The 26066-nt window shown below is 39.9% G+C and overlaps 4 protein-coding genes across 4 annotated transcripts; all 4 read left to right on the forward strand.

Annotated features, from left to right (window-relative positions):
* Positions 1 to 238: 238 nt before the first annotated feature.
* On the forward strand, positions 239 to 6881 carry LOC140933800 (tRNA (cytosine(72)-C(5))-methyltransferase NSUN6-like). The gene is made up of 10 exons (XM_073383457.1): positions 239 to 356; positions 1547 to 1696; positions 2489 to 2693; positions 3121 to 3277; positions 3748 to 3908; positions 4913 to 4953; positions 5040 to 5187; positions 5552 to 5712; positions 6264 to 6389; positions 6696 to 6881. Exons 1-10 carry the CDS (start codon positions 273 to 275, stop codon positions 6858 to 6860), a joined length of 1398 nt encoding a protein of 465 aa, XP_073239558.1. The 5' UTR covers positions 239 to 272; the 3' UTR covers positions 6861 to 6881.
* A 1063-nt stretch (positions 6882 to 7944) lies between these two features.
* On the forward strand, positions 7945 to 20478 carry LOC140933820 (zinc finger MYND domain-containing protein 12-like). The gene is made up of 8 exons (XM_073383479.1): positions 7945 to 8137; positions 8717 to 8858; positions 9355 to 9526; positions 10272 to 10441; positions 11233 to 11355; positions 18351 to 18474; positions 19195 to 19340; positions 20292 to 20478. The coding sequence occupies exons 1-8, from the start codon at positions 8028 to 8030 to the stop codon at positions 20403 to 20405; spliced, it is 1101 nt and encodes a 366-aa protein (XP_073239580.1). The 5' UTR covers positions 7945 to 8027; the 3' UTR covers positions 20406 to 20478.
* On the forward strand, positions 14889 to 16814 carry LOC140933808 (25-hydroxyvitamin D-1 alpha hydroxylase, mitochondrial-like). The gene has a single exon (XM_073383468.1). The coding sequence runs from the start codon at positions 14891 to 14893 to the stop codon at positions 16529 to 16531; it is 1641 nt and encodes a 546-aa protein (XP_073239569.1). The 5' UTR covers positions 14889 to 14890; the 3' UTR covers positions 16532 to 16814.
* Positions 20479 to 22713: 2235 nt separating the features above from the next.
* Positions 22714 to 24312, forward strand: LOC140933829 (neuropeptide SIFamide receptor-like). Its single transcript, XM_073383491.1, has one exon. It carries the CDS (start codon positions 22961 to 22963, stop codon positions 24059 to 24061), a length of 1101 nt encoding a protein of 366 aa, XP_073239592.1. The 5' UTR covers positions 22714 to 22960; the 3' UTR covers positions 24062 to 24312.
* Positions 24313 to 26066: the final 1754 nt, after the last annotated feature.

Genomic DNA, 26066 nt, shown 5'->3' on the forward strand with positions numbered 1-26066 from the left:
TCGCGAGGCTCGCATCGCTTGCCCAAATAGGAGAGCTTGCTCGCAGGTTATGGCCGGACCGGTCATTTTGTAAAATGAAATAGGCTTTTTCCAAGAGTTCTTAATGAAAAACGTTTTCATTAGTGAACGATATTTAGGATTTTTTGACTGATCTGGCTGGATAGCTTTGATTAAAAGTGAAATTCTCATTACAATTCTCATTCAGTTCCTTCAAATGGCAATGCAGTTGTGGCCTGGTAACTAGAAATAAAAAAGATGGCGGCTATTTGACGATGTCAAGTCGTCTTCTTCCAAAACTATCGTTTTTATTTCCTGAAGTCGAGGCCTTTCTAAGAAGTTCCCTCTCTTCTTCGAAGGTAAGATGTACAGCTAAAATATCATGTTGATTTGCGTTGGTGTAAAATTTTTTAAATCTATAAATTAAAAAAATAAACACTCGCGTATTTCAGCTGAATGCAGTGCGATAAGTGAAGTGTCAATAGTGTTCACGTTTAAATTTTAAAACGTGCGCACGAGTGAATTTGTTTATTTTAAGTTTGATCAGGCATTTTATATCATTAAAAGACGCTTAATCGACTCTGAAGACATGTAATGCTGTTGAAAATTACCGATTCCTGCAGATCTCTCTGCTCGGGTTGTGAGAAAGAGATTGGGTTAAGAATGGGGATTGGGGTACCTTGGGCATAGGGGTGCTATATGTCCAGTTTCTTGTTTAAAAACAAATAAATAAAATAAAATAAAATAAACGGTGCCAACTTTCCTCACTTGCAGCCAATGGCTGATTTGCGAGGTAACCAGAGAGGTGAGATCAGACGTCAGCATGTAAAGGCGCACTCTTGCAGTCGCTTCAGTCCATGTTTTGATCACACCTCGCCCACCCAGACCGATGATGGCACATTCAGATAGACCATGATAGTGGGGCCTACGTCCCCTGCTCTTTTCCACCAATGTCACAGGTTCTTTTATGTCCTCTTGCAACTGAAATACAAGGATGAAGGAGACAAGAGCAACGGCTTGGCGTCACTGCCCAATGACACGATCATCTGAACTGAGGAAGGGGATTCACAGCTAGCATGATCTCACTAGTTTTTTTTAAAGACCTTGGTTGAAGGTCTGGCCGGGGTTTGAACTCATGACCTCCGGCTCAGCAGACTGGTGCTCTTCCAACTGAGCTAACTGGGCGGCAGTTAATTGTTGGCTTAGAATTGTATGCCAGCCGTTTTCAGATCATGGAGTTAAAGACAACTTCCTTTCTTTCATAAACAGAGGCCATATAAAAAAAGTATTCTCCTTGGGGATCCGTGAGGGGTAAATATTGATAACCAAGTTAAGTCTTAAGCTTTCCTCTAGTGCTAATATCAGGGGGGGGGGGGGGTGAAGTGATAAAAATGACATTTTAGAGGGGTGGGTAGGATGGGATTGATGCTCTCCCTGCTTAAAAAACTGTTCTGCCATCCCTGATTTTATGTTCCATTTTATGACTGACTTTAAGGATGTCACTTGTCTATTGAATCATCTTTGAAGGGACTTCTTTTTGCCATTGCAGGAAGCTAACAGCTCAACTGACTACTCAGAAAAATTTGATCACTTGCTTGAAGTACTCAGTACTCCTCCATTGTTTACAGTTGTGCGAGTGAACAGTTTGAAATCAAATGTTCATGATGTTTGTCAGCAGTTGCAAGTCATTCTGTATGAGGTAATAATAATTATAATAATAATAATCATCGTCATCATCATCACCATCCTCTCCCCTTATGAGGCTTTTCAGTTGGCTATTGTACAAGTGTGGCTGAAGATTTGAACTCGGGACTACTGAGAACAAACCCACAAACCCAGCTAGCGGTCAGGGCGGTACTTGAACTTGGGGCCTCCCAACTACAAGTCCAACACTCTGACCGCTCGGCCATGCTGCCTCCTCTGAGACAGGTCAAAAGGAAAACTTTGCAAAAGTTGAATTATTTTTGTTTCAAATCTTTTCATTTGGTGCATGTGCATTTTTATTGGGGCAGGAAATGCATGGTGACTTTCAAACATTGTGAATCTTGGAAGCTTCTGATCCAATCGTGAAATTTGAAATAAATTGTTTGTGAAGAGTAAGCTAGCCTCATTTTGTGTGTTTCTTTGCAGCCTGTATGTATCGCTATATCCCTCCCTGTAGGTAAAATATTGGTTATTCTCTTCAGACCCCGAAAGGAGGAAGAAATATTTTTCGGATTCTTCTGAGCTCCAAAAAATATGAAAAATTATTTTTTGAAGCCCAGAAGGCCAAAAAATACCCGATATAGAGCACTACTATGAAAATCACGTGACAAGGCTCGACAGAATGCCACATTAAATGTGCTGAGAGGCAACGGAGAAGAGCATATGCATGCAAAGGTATGAAGAAGCCTATTTAGATGAAAGGCATTGAATACCCCCTACCCCCCAAGGAAGAAATAAACCCATAATTTTATTATTATCTTACAGTGTTGCTGATTTCTTAATGTAGAATTGCAAGTGGAAGGAAGGAACGCAATATCATTATAAAGTGACTGCACATCCCAGTGTGGATGATGTTCTCTTGATTCAAGGTTCTGGTCCACATGTTGATCACGCACAAGTTGAGAAGGAAGTAATAGTTGATTTGCACTGTGGTGCGGCAGTGCTCAGAGGAGCAGACATTTTTGTTCCTGGAGTCATGGCTGCTCATCCTGGTGAGTTTCATCAGTGTTCCCAGCAGTAAAAGCTAGTCTGCATCTGGGGACTAAGGTTAAGACAGTCCTTTTCGGAAAATTGATCCTGATTTGTTACTGCTGGGTCACTCAGGGATTAATGAAAGGGAAGTTTTGCTTTTTGATCTTTGGCTCATCACACAGTCTTGGGCATATATATAAACAGCTCATTTACACAATTTGTGATTGTCACACAATCTATGAGCTTGTCACACAAACCTTGTGCTTGCCACTCTGTGTACAAAGTCATTATGTGTGTCACACAATCTTTTGGTTTGTCAAACAACCATTTTCCTTATGCTTATCTTTCAAGTGACAACAAATGCCTCTAGACCTTGTCCCAGTTAAAATTGAGTGTGGGATTCTTTTTCAAAGTAAAGGAAGAAAACCATTTATCTTTTAATCTCAGGTATTGACAGAGGAGATGTTGTGTCAGTATATTGCGACCTTGAGAACAAGTGCCGTAAAGGTCTGATCAAACCCTTTGATGGACAGAAGGTTTTTCTGGGAAATGGAATTGCTGCGCTAGCAAGAAAGGAAATTTTTTGCTCTGAGCAAAACGTCAGGTGTGTTTATATGACACTTGCTTCCTGGGGCAGGCGGTACTCAATACAGGATCTACCCCTACACCCCTAAGCTCCAACCCCTACCCCTTTTGTCATACTGTTTCTGTCAGAAAGGGTGCATTTGTATCCTTTTCATATACATTTCTTTGAAAAAATGGTTGCCTTTTTACATGTCTTCTTATGAACACTGCATCCTGTTTCTTGACCTTTGGAATGAAGTTAATAAACAATATTACAGGAGCATAAAGTCTGTTCAGCCAGTTTCTATACCTTAATGGCCAAAAAGTGGGTACCCCCTTTTGGGCAGAGCCCCTATTATAACCTCCATCCTGCCATGGACCATTATACAATAGGCAATAGGGAGTACCCTTCCAGACTTGCTTTTGATTTCATTGTTTAGATATGTCCACACATATAAAAGTAATGAATATTGCATGTGCCCACTGCTGTCATATTTTTTTTGTTTGCAGTGGTGTTGCAATTCAAATGAGATTTCCTCTGTACAGCTGCCCCTCTCTCAGTGGTGTTCTCCCACATTTGCTGTTCCTTCAGAACTTACCTTCTGTTGTTGTTGGACATGTGTTGGGTCCTTGTCCTGGTGAAATTATTTTAGACATGTGTGCTGCTCCAGGTTTGTCTAGTGTACTGCTATCTGGCATTGCAGGAAAGTTTGCAAAGATGATTTTGAAGCGTACCCAAGAAGATTCAAAACTTGTAAAAATGGCATATAATAATACAAAATAACCTATGTGCAGACATCTCCTATTTCAGTGATTTTGTTACCTCTGTGTCCTGCATCCCTGATGCATAAAAAATCCCCAAAGACGCAAAATAATTCATGGCATGCATCTCATAGAATGTAAAGATCGATAGATAGATCTGAAGATGTTTTTGTAGAGTATTCTGTTCGTCTAATTTCTGTGCCAGTCATTATGGCTGTTGTTTTTTAGATTAACTGTTTGGTCACATAAAGGCCAAGCATTTTCAGTTTAGGACTTTTTTTTTTCACCCTTTAAGCCCCAGTATCCACATACAAATTCTCCAAACTGATCTCCATATATTTCCTTAAAGAATGAGTTGAGAGAATTTGAAAACAAAAGGCATTTTTACTTGGATGATCATTTTTTAATTCTCGTAACTTATCTGTTGACAACGTATGGATATTGTTAGGAGAAAATTTATCTTGGTCACTATTGGGACTTGAAGGGTTAACTGTGACTCATCGTTTGTGGACAGGGACTCACCATCACTATTTGTAACCAAGTCACTTCTATTTACTAGTGCAGCAAAGTAAATAGGAGATGTTTGTGCACAGGATAATGCAAAGCGAATTGGTTTGCTAGCAAGCTCTCCATTTGGGTAAGTCGCAAGAAGTCACACAAGAGCAGCACAGAAATGTAGACGTGATGGAGAGCTTGCTTGCATACTATTGTTCTTTGTAGGTCAATACTGAAATTGAGGTCATCCTGGTTTTCATCAAGGATTTGAGAAGTGTGATCGTCTAACAAATTTGCCACCCCCACCCCTCTGGCATGTATTGTGCTTAAATTGGACGAATGTTGGTTAACTATTATCAGTGATTGTAGTGATCATATCGCAACCAGCCTTCAATTCTTTTTTTTTCCATGTTAACAGGCGGAAAAACAACTCACCTTGCCTCACTGATGGAAGACCAAGTGGGTAGCAATTTGAACTCCATCTTATTTACTTACATTTGAAAGACTGCTATTATTACGGTTAATTTTTTTGGTATTATTTTCAGGGTGTTGTAGTTGCTTTTGACAAGAGTGAACCAAAGATAGAAAAATTGAAGGCAAACTGTGACAGGCTTGGAATCCATTGTGTGAAGAGCTATGTTTATGATGGTGTCAAGGCTGTTGATCCTGACAAGCTATGGGATGCAGAAAACAGTGAGTGGAGAAAAAAAAGGACACAGCACAAACCTTTCTTGATTCTTGTGAAGATTATTTCATAGACCGTGAGTGGTAGAATGTGTATACCATGTCAACACCAAACTAAAGCAAAGCAATAAGTTTTCCTGTTGTCAAAATGGTTTGGTATGACCATGTAATTGAAACTTCTTATTGATATTTCTCATATTAAATATTAATTTTTTCTTCGGTTGGACAGGTTCTTGTTTCAACCCTTTCTAGACACTCTTTCCTGGTTATATATTTTCGAACATTCAACTTTCAAATTCTGTCGCATTTTCAGTCATCTGTTTCCGATTTTTGAAAACGAGGTATCACATATCATATGTTACTTATTTTCCAGTGCAGCTCCCAGCCTCCCCACCCTACCCCTGTGGGACATTTGACCGTATTCTCCTAGATGCTCCCTGCAGTGCATTGGGTCAGCGGCCTCAGTTTGTCATCAGTATGAATTTGAAGGAGTTACAGTCCTACCCCAGACTGCAAAGAAAGCTTTTCACCACTGTAAGTGAAGAGAACAAGTCAAGTTGTTTTCCAGATAAAGGGTTGTGGCAAATGTTTCTGTCACTATGAGGTAGTTTTAATTGTAAATTTTGGTGGTAAAAATTCATTGAAGCATTTATCCTCTTAGCCTGTGTAGCAGCCGTTTCTGTCTCTCCTCAGCCAAGAGGGAGAAGCGCGGTTGACGCACGAGGGTGGGCAAAGAAATGGAAGCTTCAATTTTTGGTACTTTTCACCCCTTGCCCTAGCGTATCTCGTGCGCTTCTCCCGTACACTACAATCTTGGACAAAACTGACGGAATATTTAGACCCACCTCCCCTCATGGGAAATTGGTGCGTTTTTGCCTTTTTGCGGCTTCATCCTTGATTTTGAAGAAATGGTTGTTTGCTATTCCTTTATATTCCGCCAAAGATTGCCCCCCTCCCCCTCAAAAAAAATCAAGGATGGGAAAATTGCGCGTTTTGGCCTTCGCGCGGCTTCATCCTTGATTTCTGGGGAATGGGAGTTTGCTGCTCCATTTTTTCGACCCACTGAATCCTAATTGTCTTTGCAGGCAGTAAGTTTGTTAAAGAAAGGTGGTGTGCTTGTCTACTCCACTTGTACCATTACACCGCAGGAAAACGAAGAGCAAGTAGCCTGGGCCCTTAAGTCTTTTCCTTGTTTGCGACTTGAACAGCAGGTCAGCAGTCTCTTATATTAGTGTTTATTGGATAGGGTATCTTGTCTCTCGGTCTTCAAAACGAAAAAAAAAACTCCTAGTGTTAATGACAAAAAGAAAATACATAATGGCCTCCACTCTAAAGTGAATGACGACTTCAACTTCCAAAATCTTTCTGTTGATGTGCTTTTTTTTATGAAAACATTTGTTTCTCTTTCTTTCTTTGTTCTTTTCTTTTTCTTTTTAAGTGGTTAGCTTAACCCGCCTTCTCAAACGCCAGGTGTATGTAAATGCCCATTGCTAATTTGATCATGTTTTTCTCCACAGACCCCTCATATCGGAGGACCAGGTCTTGCTAACTTTGGTCTTTCAGATGATGAAAGGTTGTTAGTGCAGCGATTTGATCCTTGCAAACTCGACGGAGAAATATTTACACCTAACTTAGATACCATTGGTTTCTTTATTGCAAAATTTGCAAAAATTACCAGATGAATAAACACTGATTTATAATTACTCTTTGGTGTTTTCCATTCCTGCTTCCACCAATGACATGTTTTTCCCTATAAATGACGCTAATTGAGCCTCGTTCGCCCTCGGGTTCGAATAGAGGGATCGATAGACTACTTGTTGGCCCTTGTTTTCCCTAGGGCTAGTTTCGCGGGAAAACTGTTACCCTCAAAGTTCTTGGGTGACGATTTTCATGTGCTCCTGGCGTCTTTCGCTTGCTCTGTTGTCCCTGTATGATTAGGAGTATGAATATGGGTATGAGCAACTTTGTTTACCCACATTTCGCATGTGAGCGAAGGCTCGTTAATTTAAATGCAAATATGCTGTACCCTGGATGCCAGAAGTCTTCTCGATCGCTAGTGGCAAGAAGTGTAAAGAGCGAAGTGCTGAAGTGCGATCACCGTCCAATTTAGTCACCCCTAAAGAGGAAAAAAAATTCTGGTAGGTATTCAGTCCCTGAGGAAAGTGAGAAAATATTAGACGGCCAGCGCTCAGGTTCTGAGCAATCTGCTAGTTTTCAAAGAAGCAGGCAGGCGTTTTGCAAAATAACCCATACGGCTACACTGTCTTAAAACGGAGGTTAAAAATTCTACTCTTTCCTTTACCACGCCAAGGTAGAAGATAAACTAACTACCCGTATTCCGCGGATTTTCCGAAAATAATCATCCTGTCTAACCGAGAAGTAGATCCCACTAACTTCCGCGAGAAGATTATAATAGACCTATTCGGCTAACTCAATGTTGTACCCAATTCAAACCCTTTGGGAATAAAACGTTTTGTTTCAGGAATTTCCATATCATTTAAATGTGAATGCCATATTGTAATGCAAATGCAATACACAAAGAATCTTATCCCCGGGAGATTTGAATTGGGTACAACATTGAGTTAGCCGAATAGGTCTATTACAATAACAATTAGTTAACTATAAATTTATTTCACTTTGACCGACTTCACAAACTGGAAAATCCGCGAAAATTTGCGGCAGAACCCGCGAAAAAGTCATGCCACACAGTTGGGAAGTCTGGTGCCGAGACTGATAGTTGCCTAGCAACAACACCTTCGCGCCTGGAAACAATATGGCGGTCATACTGAGAAGGTGACTTTGAGGTTTCAACAGTTTAATTAGCCCCTGGTTCTTCACTTGTTCATGAAATGAATACTATAAATCCTTTAGCTAATCCTAAGGGTGTCAAGCTTTTATGTGAATTGTGCCAAAAACCGGCTTTTCTCCAATGTACAGAATGTCGAGTTACATATTATTGGTGAGTGCAAACTACAGTGAGTAGACTTTCAGAAGCCTTACTTGTCAGATTAACATTATCATTTCGACGCCAGGAACTCTTTCAATCCAGTAGAGGTGTAGTGTGACTTTATATATTGAGAAGGAGAAACTGAACAGGACAGGCTCCGCAGTCCGTAGTCAGTGATAAGCAAATTGTTGTGTAAATGTATTGCTGCCAGCTACTGTTGGGGAATATTTCAGTGGCCTGGTATTCTGAAGTTTAGCCTTGAAAATAAATTAACCTTATCGATTTTCACATTTCTTTTTAAATGTTTTTCGTTTTCAAAAGATTATATATTTTTGCCTTGGCTCCCTTTGATGCTGCGGGGGTATTTTGCAGAACGCAAACTGAGTAAATCAAGTTTCAGGTCACTTTTCCCAGTATAAGGACCCGAAATGGAACCTGATTCACTCAGTTTCCTAACCCTAATCACTAAACTCAGAGTCATTCCGTGTTTTACATTTGGCGTTCGGTGTTCTAAAAAATACCCCTTCCAACGTTGAGATAAAAGCCAAAATCCGTGATGAAATTCAAATTTCAAAATGATGTTCATTTCAGCTCTACAGAGCATCAGAAAGCTGACTGGCTGGGAATCCATGAGAAAATTTGTCAATTACTAATTGCATTACGGACTCCAATTCCATTTCTTGGCTCTGAAGAGGAAAGGCAACACAGAAAACAACAGCAGATAGTGAGACAGGTGTGTAATTGTTAAAAGGGCATCCTAGTTTGTCAACAATTTTATTTAAAATTCAATATGTTTAATACATATTTTTTGTAAGAGTTTCTATAATAACATTATGGTCAACTGGTTTGGAGCTGTCTCTCAAACTGGACTTAGCCATGCAGTCGATGCTAGTATATCAACCACAATATTCACTTTTTCTGAAAAAGAAAGCAAAAGGAAAACCGAAGAAGGACCTACTAAGAGGAGAGCCGGTCTCCCCACTTCAAGTCACTAGTTCCCTCCCTCTCCCCACGTACTCTACTTGGAAAATGTTCTGTTTTCCTAGGCTAGCCAGCTTATTGTCTTGATGTGGCTACACTACTATGCAGATATGAGGAAAGGATATATTTTGGAGAAAGATTTCACACGGGGCACTTCCTTTCTTGGCCAGAAAAAAGATAACTTGCAGTATAAATAATAATTGTACAAACTAATTCACTTTTTCTTTATCTCATATCTAATATTACAGATGCAAATGATTGAGCTATGTCGAACAGAGGGACAGAAGCTGTTGTTTGAAGGAAGATATGACAGAGTGGTTCCTGCAGCTCTGGAGTCTCTTAAGTTCTCCATTGAAGTTTATGGTCTGAGCAGTATTGAGCTTGTCCCATCCTATCTTATTCTTGGAGAAGCCAGTATAGGTCAGTATAATGAAGTGATTCTCAGAGCCAAATTTAGCAGGGTTTTTATGAAAGAATTCTGGTAGTATAACGTTACAGGAGAATATTTTGAAAGAGGCTCCACGTCTGAATATAAAATAGTCACAGGCTACCAAACATTTGCCAGAGAATTATGCATAGCAAACGGAGAATGCTCCTATATGTCCGATGCCTAATGAACACCATGTTTAGACAGAAATTTAACTTTTTTCTCAGTTTTTTAAGTTTGTGGATAGAATTCTATGGAAAGAAAGCCTTTTTGGCAGATACATGTTTTACAATTTGATGGTGCCATTTTTTAAAATTTTGACTCTGGGAGTGAAATTGTTTTTGATAATAGTCAGCTCTACAAGTAAGGATATGCTTGCATTTTGACAAGCAAAGTCTCCTTCCTGGAACATAATGGTTACATAAATAATAACATACTGGCATCTTAGTTTGGGCTGTGCTTTAGGTATTACCACTGGGCCTTACAGCAACAATTATAATTATATTTTTGTACGAAACTTTTATGATGGGTATCCTGTGAGTTTGACGAGTTAGTTCTCAAGGGCTCCCTATGTACTAGGTAACCCCTGCCCTCCCTGGGTATCTCTCTGGGGGAGACTAGAACATCATCCATAGCCATTTTTTCTAAAATGAAGTACATTCATGGTCTCTTAAATTAAGACTGATTATTGTCAGCTCTTGATTGTCTTTACATGGACCTGTTTCTTTCTTTCTTCAGGCCTTGGTCGCTTATCTCAAGCTGAGGAATATTTAGCTCAGGCCCAGTGGACAGTTCTTAAGACTCCAGAATGCACTGATGACATTAAATCAAAGCTTTTCAGAAACTTGGGACTCCTGTATGCTGCACAGGGGAACTACCCTGATGCTCTTTCACAACTAGCAGATGATGCAAGTCCCTATTTTTTTTAAGTAAATCAATTCTGAAAAGACATTTGACATGTGCCTTTTGATATTCTTGGGACTTTATTGTCACTCATCTATAAAATTACACAGATAGCTGCAATTTAATATGAAAACCTTCCACCTTTCAAACCTTGCTTTGGACCCCTGTTTTTGGCTTCCTCCTTTCAGCCTTTTTTTGATTGCAAAATATTAAGCATTGGTGTGTAAATTCCCTCTATTTCTCCCACTTCCCACCCTTTTAGCACTCCCACCTCCAGGTCTTTCCTCTCCTTCCTCCTGTACCTCTCTCCCCCCTGTTTGCCCATGCTCCTACCCCCTGCCTTCCCCCATATTTATAGACAGAATTGCCTTTATACCTTATAAGTTTTATTCTTAGTAGGACTTTCAATGTTCTCTAAGGTGGTCATCTTTGGGTCCAGCACTAAGTGTCCATCTTACAGAGATGTCCATCTTACAGAGATTTCCATCTTACAGAGAGTCAAATAAAAGGGGTGGGGGCAACTCTAGATGTCTGTTTAACAGAGTTGTCTGTCTGACAGAGAGTCAAATAAAGGGAGTAAAGAAAGCCAGGGGCCAACTCTAGGTGTTTGTTTTAAAGTGGTGTATGTCTTACAGATCGACAGTCAATTAAAGGGAGTAATTATAAAGAAAGCCAGTTGCCAACCCTAGGTGTCTGATTTACGGAGGTGTCCGTCTTATAGACTAGAGGTGTCCTTCAAGAGAGAGTCGACTGTAGTCAGTGCAATGAATTGACTTTTGAACTCTTTACACATTAGATTTACCACTCATCAAGGGTTCATGGCACAGATGACATCAGAACATCTGGCGGTTATTTTCACATGGCTAATGTGTTTTACAGACAGAGCAAGCTGGATATTGCTTTCTCCTTATACAATCAGGTAAACACTGCTTCAATTAGAGTGATTTAATGCCATTGGTGCATGACTACTTTTAACACACTGAAATAATGAAATAATTATCGCTGGCCACCAAACTGCAAAATGTTGTTATTTGAAAGATATTTATATCAGGAACAACAAGCAAACAAACAAACAAACAAACAAAAATTGAATCTCAGCACTGGCTAGGTTTCTGAATCTTGGTTACCGCGCCGGAAAATTTCCCAGAGAAACGCACACTGACTTGGTTATATATTAGCCTGTTCACAGAACTCCATCGAGCGCAGGTGATAAAAATAAAAGAAGCAGGGGATTTGTTGACCGCTAGCACTTGCTCTCGCATGCTCACGCTTGCCGATTTATAGAAAAGAAAAATAAAACGTCTGTGTACAGGCTAACTTGGTTACCATGATTAAAAAGGGGTCCAAGTATACACACGGTTTTTGTTTTCATATATTTTATCCTTTGAAAAGGAGCAAGTTTGGCATCATCAGGGAAAGTACCTGGCAATTCAGAAACAGGGGGGAAACTTACTAGCTACTTAGATGCTATTTTGTTTACTCAGAATTCAGTACAAAATTTCACAGAAAAGGGCCAAGTACCCTTGGACCACCCCTAAATATGCCCATAATCATTTTGGTCTATTTTTTATATTTAATCTTCCAAAAAGGATTTTTTAAAAACCCCAAAAAACAAAAAGAAAAAAACCCTGACTTTGTAGGGGTGACACAATAACTATTACATTTATTTACAAGCCTGACTGAGGGGTTGAAAAATTCACTATACCATCGAGGACTAGCTGCCAATTCCAGTAATTTTAAAAATATCCATGTATTTTTGACATATCCCAATAAAAGATTTGAAAGCTAACCGTTTTCAGTTCAGTGCTTAACCCTAATCACTGCATATTAGAGTTTAACTCTCAAGTCGTTCGTCCCTTTTTTCTCTGGTTTGTCGTTCAGTTTCCTCACTAAAAAAACGTCTTTGATTTGCGGAATTAACCCTCTGAAGTGCTACACACCCAACGCACAGAGTATGAAGACAAAACTGATAACGTCGGCAAAGTTCCAGGCAAAGTTCAAATTATAGACTTCCTACCGACCAATATTGCATTCGCAATAGACATCACTGTCTTTTTAAAGCACTGATTCAACAATGTGAAATGCAAAAATAGCATAACGCAAAACGATAGGCAAAGTCTCTTGACTCGCCCATACATTTTGACTGGATTTTCTGGGGGGAGGTACTCCTTTATATGGCCTATACAGGGGGAGGGGGGGTGTGCCGCTGGACAGGGTATATGAAAGCTGACCGTTTTCAGTTCAGTGCTTAAACCTAATCACTGCATATTAGAGTTTAACTCTCTCGTTGTTCGTCCCTTTTGTATCTGGCTCCTCGTTCAGTATCCTCACTAAAAAAACGTCTTTGATTTGCGGAATTAACCCTCTGAAGTTCTACACACCCAACGCACAGAGTATGAAGACAAAACTGATAACGTCGGCAAAGTTCCAGGCAAAGTTCAAATTATAGACTTCCTACCGACCAATATTGCATTCGCAATAGACATCACTGTCTTTTTAAAGCACTGATTCAGCAATGTGAAATGTAAAAATAGCATAACGCAAAACGATAGGCAAAGTCTCTTGACTCGGGCTCCTGAGTTTGACTGGATTTTCTGGCGGGGGAGGTACTCTTTTATATGGCCTATACAGGGAGGGGGGGGGGGGGTGGTGTGCCGCTGGACAGGGTATGGGTTATTAATTTGATTTGCTAGATGGTCAGGGTTCCAAACCCTCAGCGGCTCACCCATACCCAAATATTGGTCGAGTACGCTCCCCCCGGCTGCATGTACATGTCGTAGTCTTTACAGACTTTACAGGGCAGGAGAAATGATTAGCGAGTGTACCCACTGACAAATTTTGGAAAAAAAGGAACCATTTTGTAAAATCCTGGAAAAAATTATTACACGCGTGAAAACACTACAGAAGGTTTCAGTTGAGTGCTCAAATAATATGATAGAATTTTTGAGTAGTAATTGTTTCTGTAGGCAGGGACGCGTGAAGCCGGGCGCGTGAATAGGGCCAATATTTTTACCACATACGCGAATCCGTTTTACTACTGGGTAAAAGAGACCCTGTCACGTGCCTTTTTAAATAAATCTCAAATAAAAAAAGATAAATAATTTTCTTATCTTCATTTCTGTTGTATTTTTGTTTGCCTTGCGTGACTTTTGTCAGCAATATGCTATCCAAATGTTTTTGTAACAGAGCTGGAAATTTGCATTTAGTTAATATCCCTTACAGAATGTGATGTTTGAATACGAAAGAAATTTTGTCTTCTACATTTTCTACGTAATGGCGTATTTAGCAAGTGTCAAATTGACTGCCGCTAAAGTGGCTTACCCTCCTACCAGATATCCACGTATTTTCATTTTTCGTGCGACTTGCTGGTGAGCATCGAACCAGAAACTAACGTTGGCAACGATGAAACAAAACAATGTTAACAAACAGGACAAAAAAAAAAAACAAAACAAAAACAAGCGATGACGTTGTGTTAAAAACTCATTGCGTTATAATCATTTTATTCAAGAAAAAAAGTTATTCTCATGGTGTGCATGTAGGGATGAGAAAGATAGTTTTGATACGACGCTTTTGTCTCTGGTTTCTCGTTTCAGTATCCTCACTAAATATTGTCTTTGATTTTAGAAAATTAACACCCTCACATTAAACACCGAAGGCATAGAGTACGAATCAAGACAAAACAACGTCGACAAACGTCGTTCAAATTATAGACTTCCTTCCGACCAATTGACTAAAACAAGTTGGTCAAGTTGCAGTAATTTATGAGTCTTCTTTAGAAATTAATGCGTTACAATGGACCATAACAGTCTTTCTAAAGCACTGATTAAACAATGTGAAATGCAAGAATAGTTTAAAAAAATAGGCCAAATCTCTTTACTCGCCAATACTTTTTGACTGAGTGTACTAGTCTTTACAGACTTTACAGGACCGGAGAAATAATGATCTATTTTGTCCACTCACAAATTTCGAAAAAAAGGAATCTCTTTGTAAAGTCCTGAAAAAAAATTGTTTTGCGCGTGAAGCCACTGCAGAAGGCTTCAGTTGAGTGCTCAAATGATACGATAGAAGTTTTGATTAGTAATGGTTACTGTAGGCAGGGACGCGTGAAGCCGGACGCGTCAATAGGGAGCTAATTAGGGTCAATATTTTTTCGAGTATTAATTTTGCTACTGGGTAAAGAAAACCCTGTTACGTACCTTCATGAATGAACTTGGAATAAAAAACGAAATTTTCTTATCTTCCTTTCCGTTTTATCAGCCATGTATTTTTGTTTGCATTGCGTTACTTTTGGCAGCAATATTTTGGTCATCTGTATGCATGACCTTAGCTTGTGTGACGTAACTAACGGACATTTGCATTCAATTTATATCTATTTCAGAATGTGATATTCGAATAGGAAAGGAATTTTGTCTTTTACATTTTCTAGGCAAATTTATATTGTACCAGCCGAACCAATGGCATATTTAGCAAGTGTCAAGTTGACTGCCGCTAAAGTGGCGTACCTTCCTAGCAGATATCCACGTCTTTTCATTTTTCGTGCAACTAGAATGGCCTTGTCGTCTACTGTTCATCATTCGAGTGATGCAGGCGCCGCAAATTCCATCAAAACACTTGCGGACCTTCCAGGACCTTTAAATCTTCCCATAATAAAATCAGCCTGGACTGTGTTGCTTCTGGGATTCAGTGGAGAACCTCTTGGAAAACGAATGTTACCGTTACAAGCCGAAGGTATTAAAAAATACGGGAAAATTTACCTCATTGAGATTCCTGATTTTAAAGCCGTCCAGCTTAGCGATCCTGCAGATGTGGAGGCAGTGTTGCGAAATGAACCGAAATACCCGCAACGGTTTAGGTCTCCTATGTTCGATTATTATCGAGAAAAACGCAAGAAAAAACCTGGAGTGTTTTTCGCCAATGGTACCGTATGGCACAACTACCGAAGTGTAATCAGCAAGCGGATGCTTCGGCCTGTGGAAGTTGCAGACTACTCCTCTGCGTTCAACGAAATTGTCTCTACTTTCTGCGATAGAGTGAAAAATATTCGAGAGCGCCCGGGTTCCGAGAGAGAATATGAAGTCAAGGGACTCGACAACGAGCTTTTCAAATGGTCCTTCGAGTCGGTTGCGGAAATGCTGTTCGACAAGAGATTTGGCTGTCTCGATGCACAAGTTAACGAGGACGCTCAGGCTTTCATAACAGCCATCGGAGAGTTTCTTGAGCAGACCATGGCGAGCATTTTTTATCCGATTTGGCTTGTGAAGATCTTCGAACCGAAACCCGTCAAGAAGATGTTTGACAACTTTGATAAGATGTACGATTATGCTGAAATGTTCATCGAACAAAGATTAAAGGAGTTAGAAGAACGGGAAAAGATGAAACCAAATGGAAGGGAAAGTGGAGGGAAAATAGGATTTTTTGAATTTCTCCTGTCGAGTGGAAACCTAACAAAAGAGGACTTGCTTGCGAGCGTGATTGATATTCTGTTTGCGGGAGTGGAATCAACTTCTAATACAATGCAGTGGGTTATATATCTGTTGGCTAGAAACCCAGAGAAACAAGCAATTCTCCGACAAGAAGTGCTGTCTGTACTCGGCGAACAAAGCCACGCATCGCCAGATACAATTGCCCAAATGCCTTACCTCAGAGCCTGGGTGAGAGAAACCCTTCGGTTATATCCGCCGCTAACGATCCTTAGTCGAATTGCCAGCAAAGACCTGAGTTTAAGCGGATATCACATCCCCGCGGGCACGGAGCTACACATGCATATTTATCACATGAGCCGAGACGAAAACGTGTTTCTGCAACCCACTACTTTCAGACCAGAAAGATGGCTTCGCGATAAAAAAGACAACCTAAAAAGCAACATGTTTAATGAAGCCACAGAAGTTTTTTCTTCCCTCCCGTTTGGATTTGGCATGCGAATGTGTATTGGCCGCCGTATAGCCGAGCTTGAACTCCATCTTCTGTTGGCCAGAATCGTACAGCAGTTTGAGATTCGTTACCCTCCTGGCGCAGAACTTGTCGAGCCATTTATAAGGGGAATTCTTATTCCTGACAGACCAGTGAGAGTAAAGTTCATGGATCGGAATAAATGAACTCTGCTGCCACGATTGAACGCCTCATCGGAGCGAACTTTTCACAGTAAATTGATTGAAATATCATGAGTAAATTTTCCATTCCCCCCATGTAAGATAAACCAAGACAGTCTTGGATTCTGGATTCCACACCGTGGATTCCGAATTTTTTGTCAGTAGATCTTCGATTTCGGTTTCCAGTCGTTAGCGGGATCCGGATTCCACTAGCAAAAATTTCCCTGATTCTTGATTCCACAAGCTGAAACTTGTATACGGCAAACCTCATTTATAATTTACACCCAGAGTTAAGAGGACATAACTATCAGTTAGTACCAAACTGTTCTTCCATTTTCATTTTCTGTAGAACGAACTTGTTTTAACTGGACACTACATCTCTAACAATAGGGAGCTTTAGCAACGACGACGGCGACGGCAAAGAGGGCGTCAAAAAGGCAATAGGTTTATTTCGGAAAACAACAACTTTGCACGTGCATCAACATTTTTGTACATTTCTTTTCCGTCCGTTAACGACTACGACGTGATTATGCCTAATTGCAAGTTTTATGGAGGACGTAAACAAGCGACGACGAATTTCTTCTTTTCTCTCTAAAATTGAGTGCGGTCCTTAAGAAATCAACTCCAGGGAAATTCGCCTACACTTGCCATTTTCAGCAAATTGGAATAAACGCGACAAAGATTGAAAAAACGGGAATTCATTTTAAAACTGACGTTTTCGCTGCAGTTGCAGTCGTCGATGCTAAAGCTCCCTAATGGAACAGCAGGAAAGGCGCCGCGAGTGTCCACTTAATACAGGTTTTAATTACTGGATTCCAGTATGAAATCCGTGTCATCATCATCATCGTCGTCATAATCATCATCATCGTGTCGTCATCATCATCAGCTGACTCTCAGGCACCGGGTTCCCAAGGAATAAATATTTACAAATATAATATAATCTTATATATAATCTTAATGTTATTATCAATGTACAATATGCTTTTCTCCTTGTCCTATTTTCTACTGTTTCTTGTAAAACTTTAAAGGATTAAAAACTGATGATGGTATAACTAAGGTGCAATACCTTGTCTGTGTCTTAGAAAGTCAAAATAAACACTGCATCTGTTTTGCTTTGGTAGATGCCTGGTCACTTCAGTGACAACTTTGAACGCGTTTCCCACACTGAAGCCCTGTCCAGTTTCCACACTTATACGTTTTCCAAACCCTCCCTCTCAGTGTTGTCAACCAAAACACCTTAGCACATTAGAATGATATTTTTCCTGCCAGTGACAGAAATGACAGAAAAAAGTCCGAATTCTCCCAACAACAGTTCAACGTATAACCTTCTGGTCAACGTGCTTGGCAAGCGCTGAACTATTAAAGACCTCGTGGGGGCTAGGGCCATTAGACTAGGGTTATGTGACAAACATTCTGAATACTACTAGGGTTGGAACGTCGCAGTGATATAAATTAGGTGGTGAATTTTAACTAGGAAAAAAATCTGAGTTCTTCCAACGCGATTTAATCCTTTCTGATTGCTAGTCCACCTCAACTGTACCTTGGGTTCCAGACAATATTTTTTTCTTATCGATACTGATGGTTCGCGGCGAAGCCGCGTCAACGAGGCGCGATGCGTCGAGAGGAAAAAATAACCGTCCGTCTCTAGAGCCTTATCAAACCGTAAGCACGGTTTATTTCATATTAGGTACTTTGAGAACGGATCTCTGGAGCCAGGGTACTTGATCAGCCACAGCAAAGGCCATTAAAAAAATAGTTAAACGCGCAGTTCTTTATGTAGTGTGTGCAGTTAATCCTTAGTACTGTTGTTTCCATTTGTCTGTAGGTGACTGATATCTGGTACGAGCACCTTAGCAGATTATTACGTCAACGAACCAAAACGCCCGCGAAGCCATCTGGTATAGGTCCAGCTTTTAACTCAGGTCTCCCGACGGACTTTGAAATTTTAGGTAAATTTTTTCGTTGTGCTGATTAAATCTTTGTAGGTTTACTCTTCAGCAGCTGTATATCTGCTCAGTTGAAGAAACCACTCTCTGTGGATTGCAAGTAAGACTTGGTGCGGTCTGTCGAATTGCATTATGGAAATGTCTCGGAGACTCGCTTGTTTTATTGGCTATTATGAGGTTGCACAGGACACGCAACCGGGCCAAAATTCGTCTCCTAAAACATCCCCATAGTGCAATTCGACACAACCTTGACCCAGTCTTAATTGCGACCTCAAATCGCCAAATGGTGGAGGACTGGGACCGAAAATCTAGGGAGAGATGCATGGGGATTGGGTAGCAAGTCAGTTAGATAAAGGTAACAACGATATTCCCCTTGAGAGGCATCACTAATAGCATTTCACCCATTGTGGTGGTAATTTTTTTGCGGAAATAAATTATCCAAAATTTGTGACCTAGAAATCTCAGTTAAATTCATAACATAATTAAACATGATCAATTTTTTCGACATAGTCCCAGGAACGTGATCAACACCTGTCCATCTTTTCAATCTCCAGCATATTTCCATCCTTAACTGTCCCTAGTCCAATACGCTTATTAACGCTTCAGTCCACTTGCAAAGCATTTGTAGAAAAAGCCGTAAGGTATTAAATACGAGAAGCAGTGATCTCCAATTTCCCTTAGACTAGGCGTAGAACCATGTAAATTTGCCATTTTTTTTTTTAGATGAAGCCCAGGAAGCCGAGGCTATCCAGGTTATAAATGCCATATTAGACCTGCGAGAACAACAATCGGTGCAGACTCCAGCAGTGATGTGTAAAATATACTTCACCACAGCCATGTTGCAGTATATCCTAGGGGACATGCCTAAAGTGAGCACGTGTTTTGTTTGTTTGTTTATTTTGTTTTTTTTGGCCACGTTGTAGCCCTGATGTAATGGTTATTTACCTGGAACGAGGGGGTATGTGATATATTCACCTGGTACCAGGTGTTTGGAGTAGTCAAACAGAAGTTTTACCCGAAAGAGATAAGTAACTCAGAGGAAAATGTTAAGGCGTTAAGGTAACGTTAGGGCAGAGCAGTTTTGGAAACTCTGTTGGACCTCCCACCGCCACAGATTTTTGTGTCAGTCGTCGGACGAGTCACGTTGCAAAGCAGCATGTGTGCAGGTAGACGTTGGAGATGTGAAATTTGTTTAAAATTGACGCAGCCGGTGAAGCGAATTTCTAGTTTGGAGGACATTGCGCTATGACTATTGCCGACGAAGAAAATGAAGTCCAAGAAAATGTGGTCAGTTCGTTAAATCAAAATTCAAAATTCTGACTTGTGTTTTCACTGGGACAGTTATACATGTTGAGGGGAATATCAGCCGGGGAATATGATAAGGGGAATCAGCTTCTGTTTCAGCCCCGCGCTCCCCTGTTTCAATCAAAGCCGCCACCAACTTTTCAGACAGTGAATAATAATGAGGGGTTATGTAAAAAGAACAAAGGAAACTGAGCAAAGTGAAAAATAAGTCATCAGGTGCGAAAATAATTAGGGTAGTCCGCAACAACAGCGCACAGGTCCGCAATGGGCTGGCTGTGTTAATAAGCCAGATATCTTCGCAGTGCCTAGTAGAGCGTGTTATTTTCTTCAAAAAGTGTTTAGAAAGCCGAATCCTGATGAAGAGAAGATCCATGTTCGAGCAGAATCGGGGACACAGGTTGGAACAATGAAGGATACACAGTGTTTTGAAAGGGAAACATTTTTAAGGCACTTGTAATTCTCCGAGTGCCAAGTTTTATTGTCGTTTGTAACATGTTATAAAATTATCTTTTCAGGCGAAAGAGTTTGGAATTAAAGCTCGTACAGCATGTGAAAACACCGTGTCCTCTGATGATGAAGCCATGAAGAATGTGGTCGAGTTTTTGAAAGCTGTTGAACGGTCATTGTAAGAACCTGTCCAACGGTGAGATGAACTCAAAGAGAAAGTCCTGTACAGAGCAGTCAACTGTAGAGGCATAAACGCTAACGACCCTAACCCTAACCCGTTACAAGCACGTTCAAATCCCTGTATGTCAAGGTGCTTTTTTTTAAATAAAAAATAGTGCCATACTTTTAGATACGCTTTAGAATTTGACGTCAAGTTTGGAACCTTGATTTATGGTCTGACGCCCCTATCTGTAAAAATCAATAAGGGTTTTCTGCTGGGGTAGTGATGTTTAGAATGTAGCTTATGTTCTTCCCGCAGTATATAAGTCAGCCTATCATTCCTCTACGTGCCAAACAAATAAAACGTTATTTATAATGTCGTGAGTGCTGTATGAATTTTCTCGTCCCAAAATCAATGCAATATTGCGCGCCGTCTGAGTCTGACAAAATCCTTATTTGTGACTATTCAAATGAAACCTATTCCGCGCTGTTTATTGGTGATTGACTGTTGGAAAAATAAAAGTTGAAGTTTATGCTAGCAAGTGTAAGTTGGTTTCCCGTGGATGAAAAAAGGGTGTAGTGACGATATGTTTAAATAAGCCCAAAGGTTTCTGAAAATCATCATCATCATCATCATCATCATCATCATCATCATCATCATCATCATCATCATCATCATTATTATTATTATTATTATTAATCAATTATCCTTCAATGAACAGTCCCACTATCTCTTATCCCCAACTATTTATGGCTCCTTTATTTCTATTCCTTTGTATCCAAATGGGCGTTTATTATGTGATGTTTAAAAAACGAGCAAGGGTGTATTATCAGGTTCGGCTTTGCCTTGAGTTTTTAAACCTGATACCTCTGATAATACACGACTGCGAGCTTTTTGAACGGCTTCAAAATCTCTAATATAGATCAACTCATTTTACACTAATATTTAGATTTGGGTTATTTTGGTCTAGAAAAATTGGACGTGAGGTTTAGCCGGTTCTTTATCAGATATAAAGACACTCATTAAACATTAATTTCTTTTGTTTTTTCTTTATGAATTATTTATGAGTGTTTGAAATTCAGTGGCAAAATTAGAGATTACCAATTGGGAAAGAGTCAACACAAAACTACAGCATGTTTTAAAGATGTATTCATTCATTACCCTGGAAACAGATCTGAGAAGGGAAGGGAAGATGATGCGTGTCATCTCGTGAAAAATATTCCAGGAAAAAACGTTTCTTGGTTGCTGTAGTAAATCGGTGCAATGTAGGTAGTGATAAGTAGCGAAAAACGAAATTCCCAACGTTTTCAGATTACCTGAACTCCCTGAGGCTGTGAAGAAGAGAATAAATTTTATTAGCAATAAAATGTCCAAAGGTCAAGCCACCCAATTATAATGTTTACGAAGCAAAAATACGAAATTTCATTAAGCGCTTGTCAACTGAAACAAGGTGTGTCAATACTCGTTTCAGGCTTGCATATTAATTATAAAATTGTGGTTTTTTAAAAATAAAGAGTGTAAAAGTCTGAAACCTGGCGATAACTTACGATTCGGTTGATCAGGGCGCGGCTTATGAGAACTTTGGATAGATTCATAACAATTTATACGTGTGCTTTGATCATTGGTAAACATGTAACTTGCCCACTGCCCTTCCACCAGCACTTAAGAATCAACGCAATTGCGCGCAATGTTTTTCCAGACGTGTTTGCTTTGAATTAACACATATGCGAATCTCGTCTATTTTTTAAACTTCCGAACAGCATGTACTTAAAGTAAGCCACTCAACTCGGATTTATTATTGGCGGAATATTTTGAGAATAATTCTCATTTTTTGGTAAATAGTTCGGTGACTTACTCCAAATCCCTCACTGATCCCCTTTTGCTTGAAGTTACCAGAAGCAGTCCTTAAAATTTCATATCTAAACGCTAAATTCTCTCTGCTGAAGCTGATGCGTTGAAATATCGTCAAACAAGAAAAGAATAAATAATATTGACCAAATGGCACCTTTCCTTGAACTGTCAAAAGATGTAGTGATAATTTGCCAAACAATTCCAATGAAAAAAGGGACAACTTCATTGCGATTCGCGGCTAAAATTCCCTCAAGAAATAACCGCCTTCATTTAGAAGTCACCAGTTTGTTTGGTCACAAGTTCGAGTCAAACGTTTATAGTAACTTAAGAATATCCCGCTAAGTTTTTACTGTACCAGTCAATCGGTACAAGAAGGGTTGTTGTTATTTTAAGTTCTAAACGTATCTTAAGAACCATCTGAAAGATGTATTTGTATTTGGATGGTTTATTTGTATTGTTGTTAGTAATGTCTTTCGGAATATTATTAACGCAATAATGAAAGAGCTGGAAAAATGATTCAATGCGGCGACAACTGGAAGGCAAACGCTCGGTAGTCTGTTGGGTAAATGCTACTGGAATCGGTTCTGTATCAATAGATCTCGATACGAAAACATTGATCTGAATAGACCAACAAGAAGCGGCTAAATTTCAGTAATAGTTGCATAGACTTGTTAACTGAAATTAAAGGCAGCGTTAAAGTAAAGTTAGACCCTACGCATCAAAGTCATGTCTACAAACGAAAGCTTGAATACCACAGCTCGACCAGAACAAAGAAACGGCGCCGTAGAAGAGTGCTTTGTGAGAGATTCGACAGCTGTTAAGTTGGTTCATGTCATGACATATTGTATTCTGGTAATTGTGTCTTTATGTGGAAACTCCGCCATAATAACGGTGGTCTGGAAAGTACGGCGAATGAGGAAAACTATCAACTTTTTGATTGTAAACATGTGTATTGCAGATCTCCTTATAACACTGTACATGCCGCGCTCGATATCCGTCTCTTTCACGGGATATCGTTGGCTTGTAGGTGGAATATTAGGACTGATATTCTGCAAATTTTCCGTGTTTATGCACCAAACAGCGATAGCAGTCTCCATATTCACTGTGATTGCAATTAGTTGCGATCGGTTTTTTGCCGTTGTTTTCCCACTCAAGACTTTCATCACAAAGAAAATTTGCCAAATAATCATAGCTTTTACCTGGATTTTGTCAGCTGCGATTCGACTGCCCATGTTGTACGGACTAGAGGTTACAGTGGGCAAAAACGGCTATCTCGGATGCTTACTGTCCCTAGACGATGCCTTTTACAAAGGAGCGGAGAAGAGTTACTATCAATTCACCTTGATTGGATTATTTGCGGTGCCTTTATCGGTGATTGCTATACTCTACTCAGGAATTTTTATTTCACTGAGACTCAGAAAATCTCCTGGAGAAGTTGTTCCAAGAGGAGCGGGAAGAGAACATAGGCGAGACGCCGTCATAATGAAGAAAGTGCTTCGCATGGTCTTTATCGTGGTAGTTGTATTTGTCTTATGTTGGCTACTGTTTTTCATTCAGCTTATTTTGTTTTCCTATAAAATTCGAGTTCCTTGTGAGGTGTTATTCTGGCGTCTGTTTCTGGCTCATCTAAACAGTGGCATTAATCCCATTCTATACCTTGCGCTCAACGAGAATTATCGCGAAGGAGTTAAGAATCTCATTCGACGTTGGAGGCCGGGCGAGTTTGTCGCTGAGAAAACGGTGTATCCCATGAGGTCTGTAACTCTGGAGAGCTCTAGAAACCCGCAAATGGAAGGAACACAAACCAAAAACAACGTTAAGGAATGAGACAATAGTGATCTATGAACTGATGGGAGCGTTGTTTTTTACTGAACTGAACAACTTTATTTAAGAGTCATATCTTCTAGCTGGCTACACGTAGCTTACAAATCGGGGACAACCTCGTATTTCTCCGTCCTTGCCTGAGTAACTTGGTTGTATGTCTGCTTTCTTGTATCCGTCGTGAGAAATATTTCAAGAAGTTCTCAGATAACTTTAGCAAGCTAATAGATTTCTATCGCTATGATGTTGATAGTGAGGTAGTTTGGTATTTTGCAGTCGCAATTTGCAATAGTCATCGCACTTTGTTGTACCTGTCGCAATTTGAAATTAACTGCTTGTTGCACTTTGTCATAAAAAGCTGTCGCAATTTTTAATAACTGTTAATAGAGAATAATGGGATTTTCTCTTGTAAGTTTCCATTGCGTTTTGTGATAAATAGACTGCAAAACAGTCGGTTTTTTTCCTCATAATCGTTTTAGTGTAGCGTAAGAGTAACGTAAGAGCTTCACACGTCCTATGTGGCTGATAAACTGGGTAGTACTTGGTGTAAGACTGCCCAAAATGTCCCGGGCCACCGCCCATTACTGTTAGTACCAAGTACTACCCGATAAACTTAACTGTCGCAAATTGTAATCACTCCATCGCACTTTGAAATAAACGTTTTGAGAGTTAATTATCTTAAAAACAAGAATGGTACCCTGCCATAATCAAGGGTGATGAGGTCATCAAGCGCGTAACTTACCAAAAGTAATAGAACTTCGAACAAGCCGACATGTCACTAGTCTCCCTCGCAGCCATTTTTTGGATGTCACGCAACGAACGTTGCGTGACATCCAAAAAACGGCTGCGAGGGAGACTAACACGTCACGTAAGTTTTAAGTCTTGAAGGGGATCAGTCATAAAAGCAAGTCTCATAGAAAGAGACTATGATAACTAAAGTTTATTACAAAGTGAATTACAGTTGAACCGCTCCTCAACGGCCATCTTGGGGACAGAAGAAAGTGGCTATTGTAGAGAGGTTTAAACAAGAGTCAAGGTATGGACTGTCCGCCAAAAAAAACGTGGCTGTTGTAAAGAGCCCGGAAAGTGGTGGCTGTTCGTGGGGGTTCGACTGTATTACAAATTTCAACAGCTTATTTTTTTACAACACGCCATGGACAGCAAGAGCAATAATGGCTCTTGATGGACAGCTGTTACAATGGCGACAATTTTTTTATGACAAAGTGCGACATGAGTAATTACATGTGCGACAGCTATGTTACACAGTGCGATGATTATCGCAAATTGCGTAAGTATATGATATCCTTGATTCAAATTTTAGTTTCATTTATTTCAAGCTCATAATCATACTGATTACCATTTTCAACAATAAAATTCAACAGTTCTTGAAAAACTCCTCCTGTGTTTCTATTTATACGGTCATTTAAGTTATTACGCTGTTAAACCGAGTGCGAAGTGATTTCATCTCCATACAACTTTTTAAGTCCTATCTGGCCTATTTCACCCCTAAATCAACGTCTACTACTCCATCAAGTAGCCTTTCAGAATGGAGTTCGGGTATCAAATAACTTCGATGTTTTCCTGAATGTATTTTATTCTGCTTGGCTGCCTAGCGTCGACTGCGATGTGGTGTAGGTAGGAGTATATGTACCAGCAACGCCTTCTGTGTACCGAGTCATGCTTGTTTGTAGCTCAATTTGATTTCGCCCGAGATTACGTCTTTTGCGAAATTTTTCATTGAGAAGCCTTCGTACTTTCTTTGTAGTGGTAAAACACAACATGATGAAAAATCCTGCAAGAAAGTAATAGAAGTTCAATTAGATGATCATTTCTTGTCGATGCCGCTTTACTTTAAACTATAATCGATAGCACCTACCTTGCATACTGTTCAACAGAGTAGAAGGATATTTCAAAAATTCGGCTTTTTGCCAACTGGAGGCGATTAATTCCAGAATCCAACCCAATCCCATGATAACTGTCAGTTTGATGCAGATGATTGGTAGCGAAACAC

This window comes from Porites lutea, chromosome 1 (assembly GCF_958299795.1).
Source record: "Porites lutea chromosome 1, jaPorLute2.1, whole genome shotgun sequence".
NCBI lineage: Eukaryota > Metazoa > Cnidaria > Anthozoa > Scleractinia > Poritidae > Porites > Porites lutea.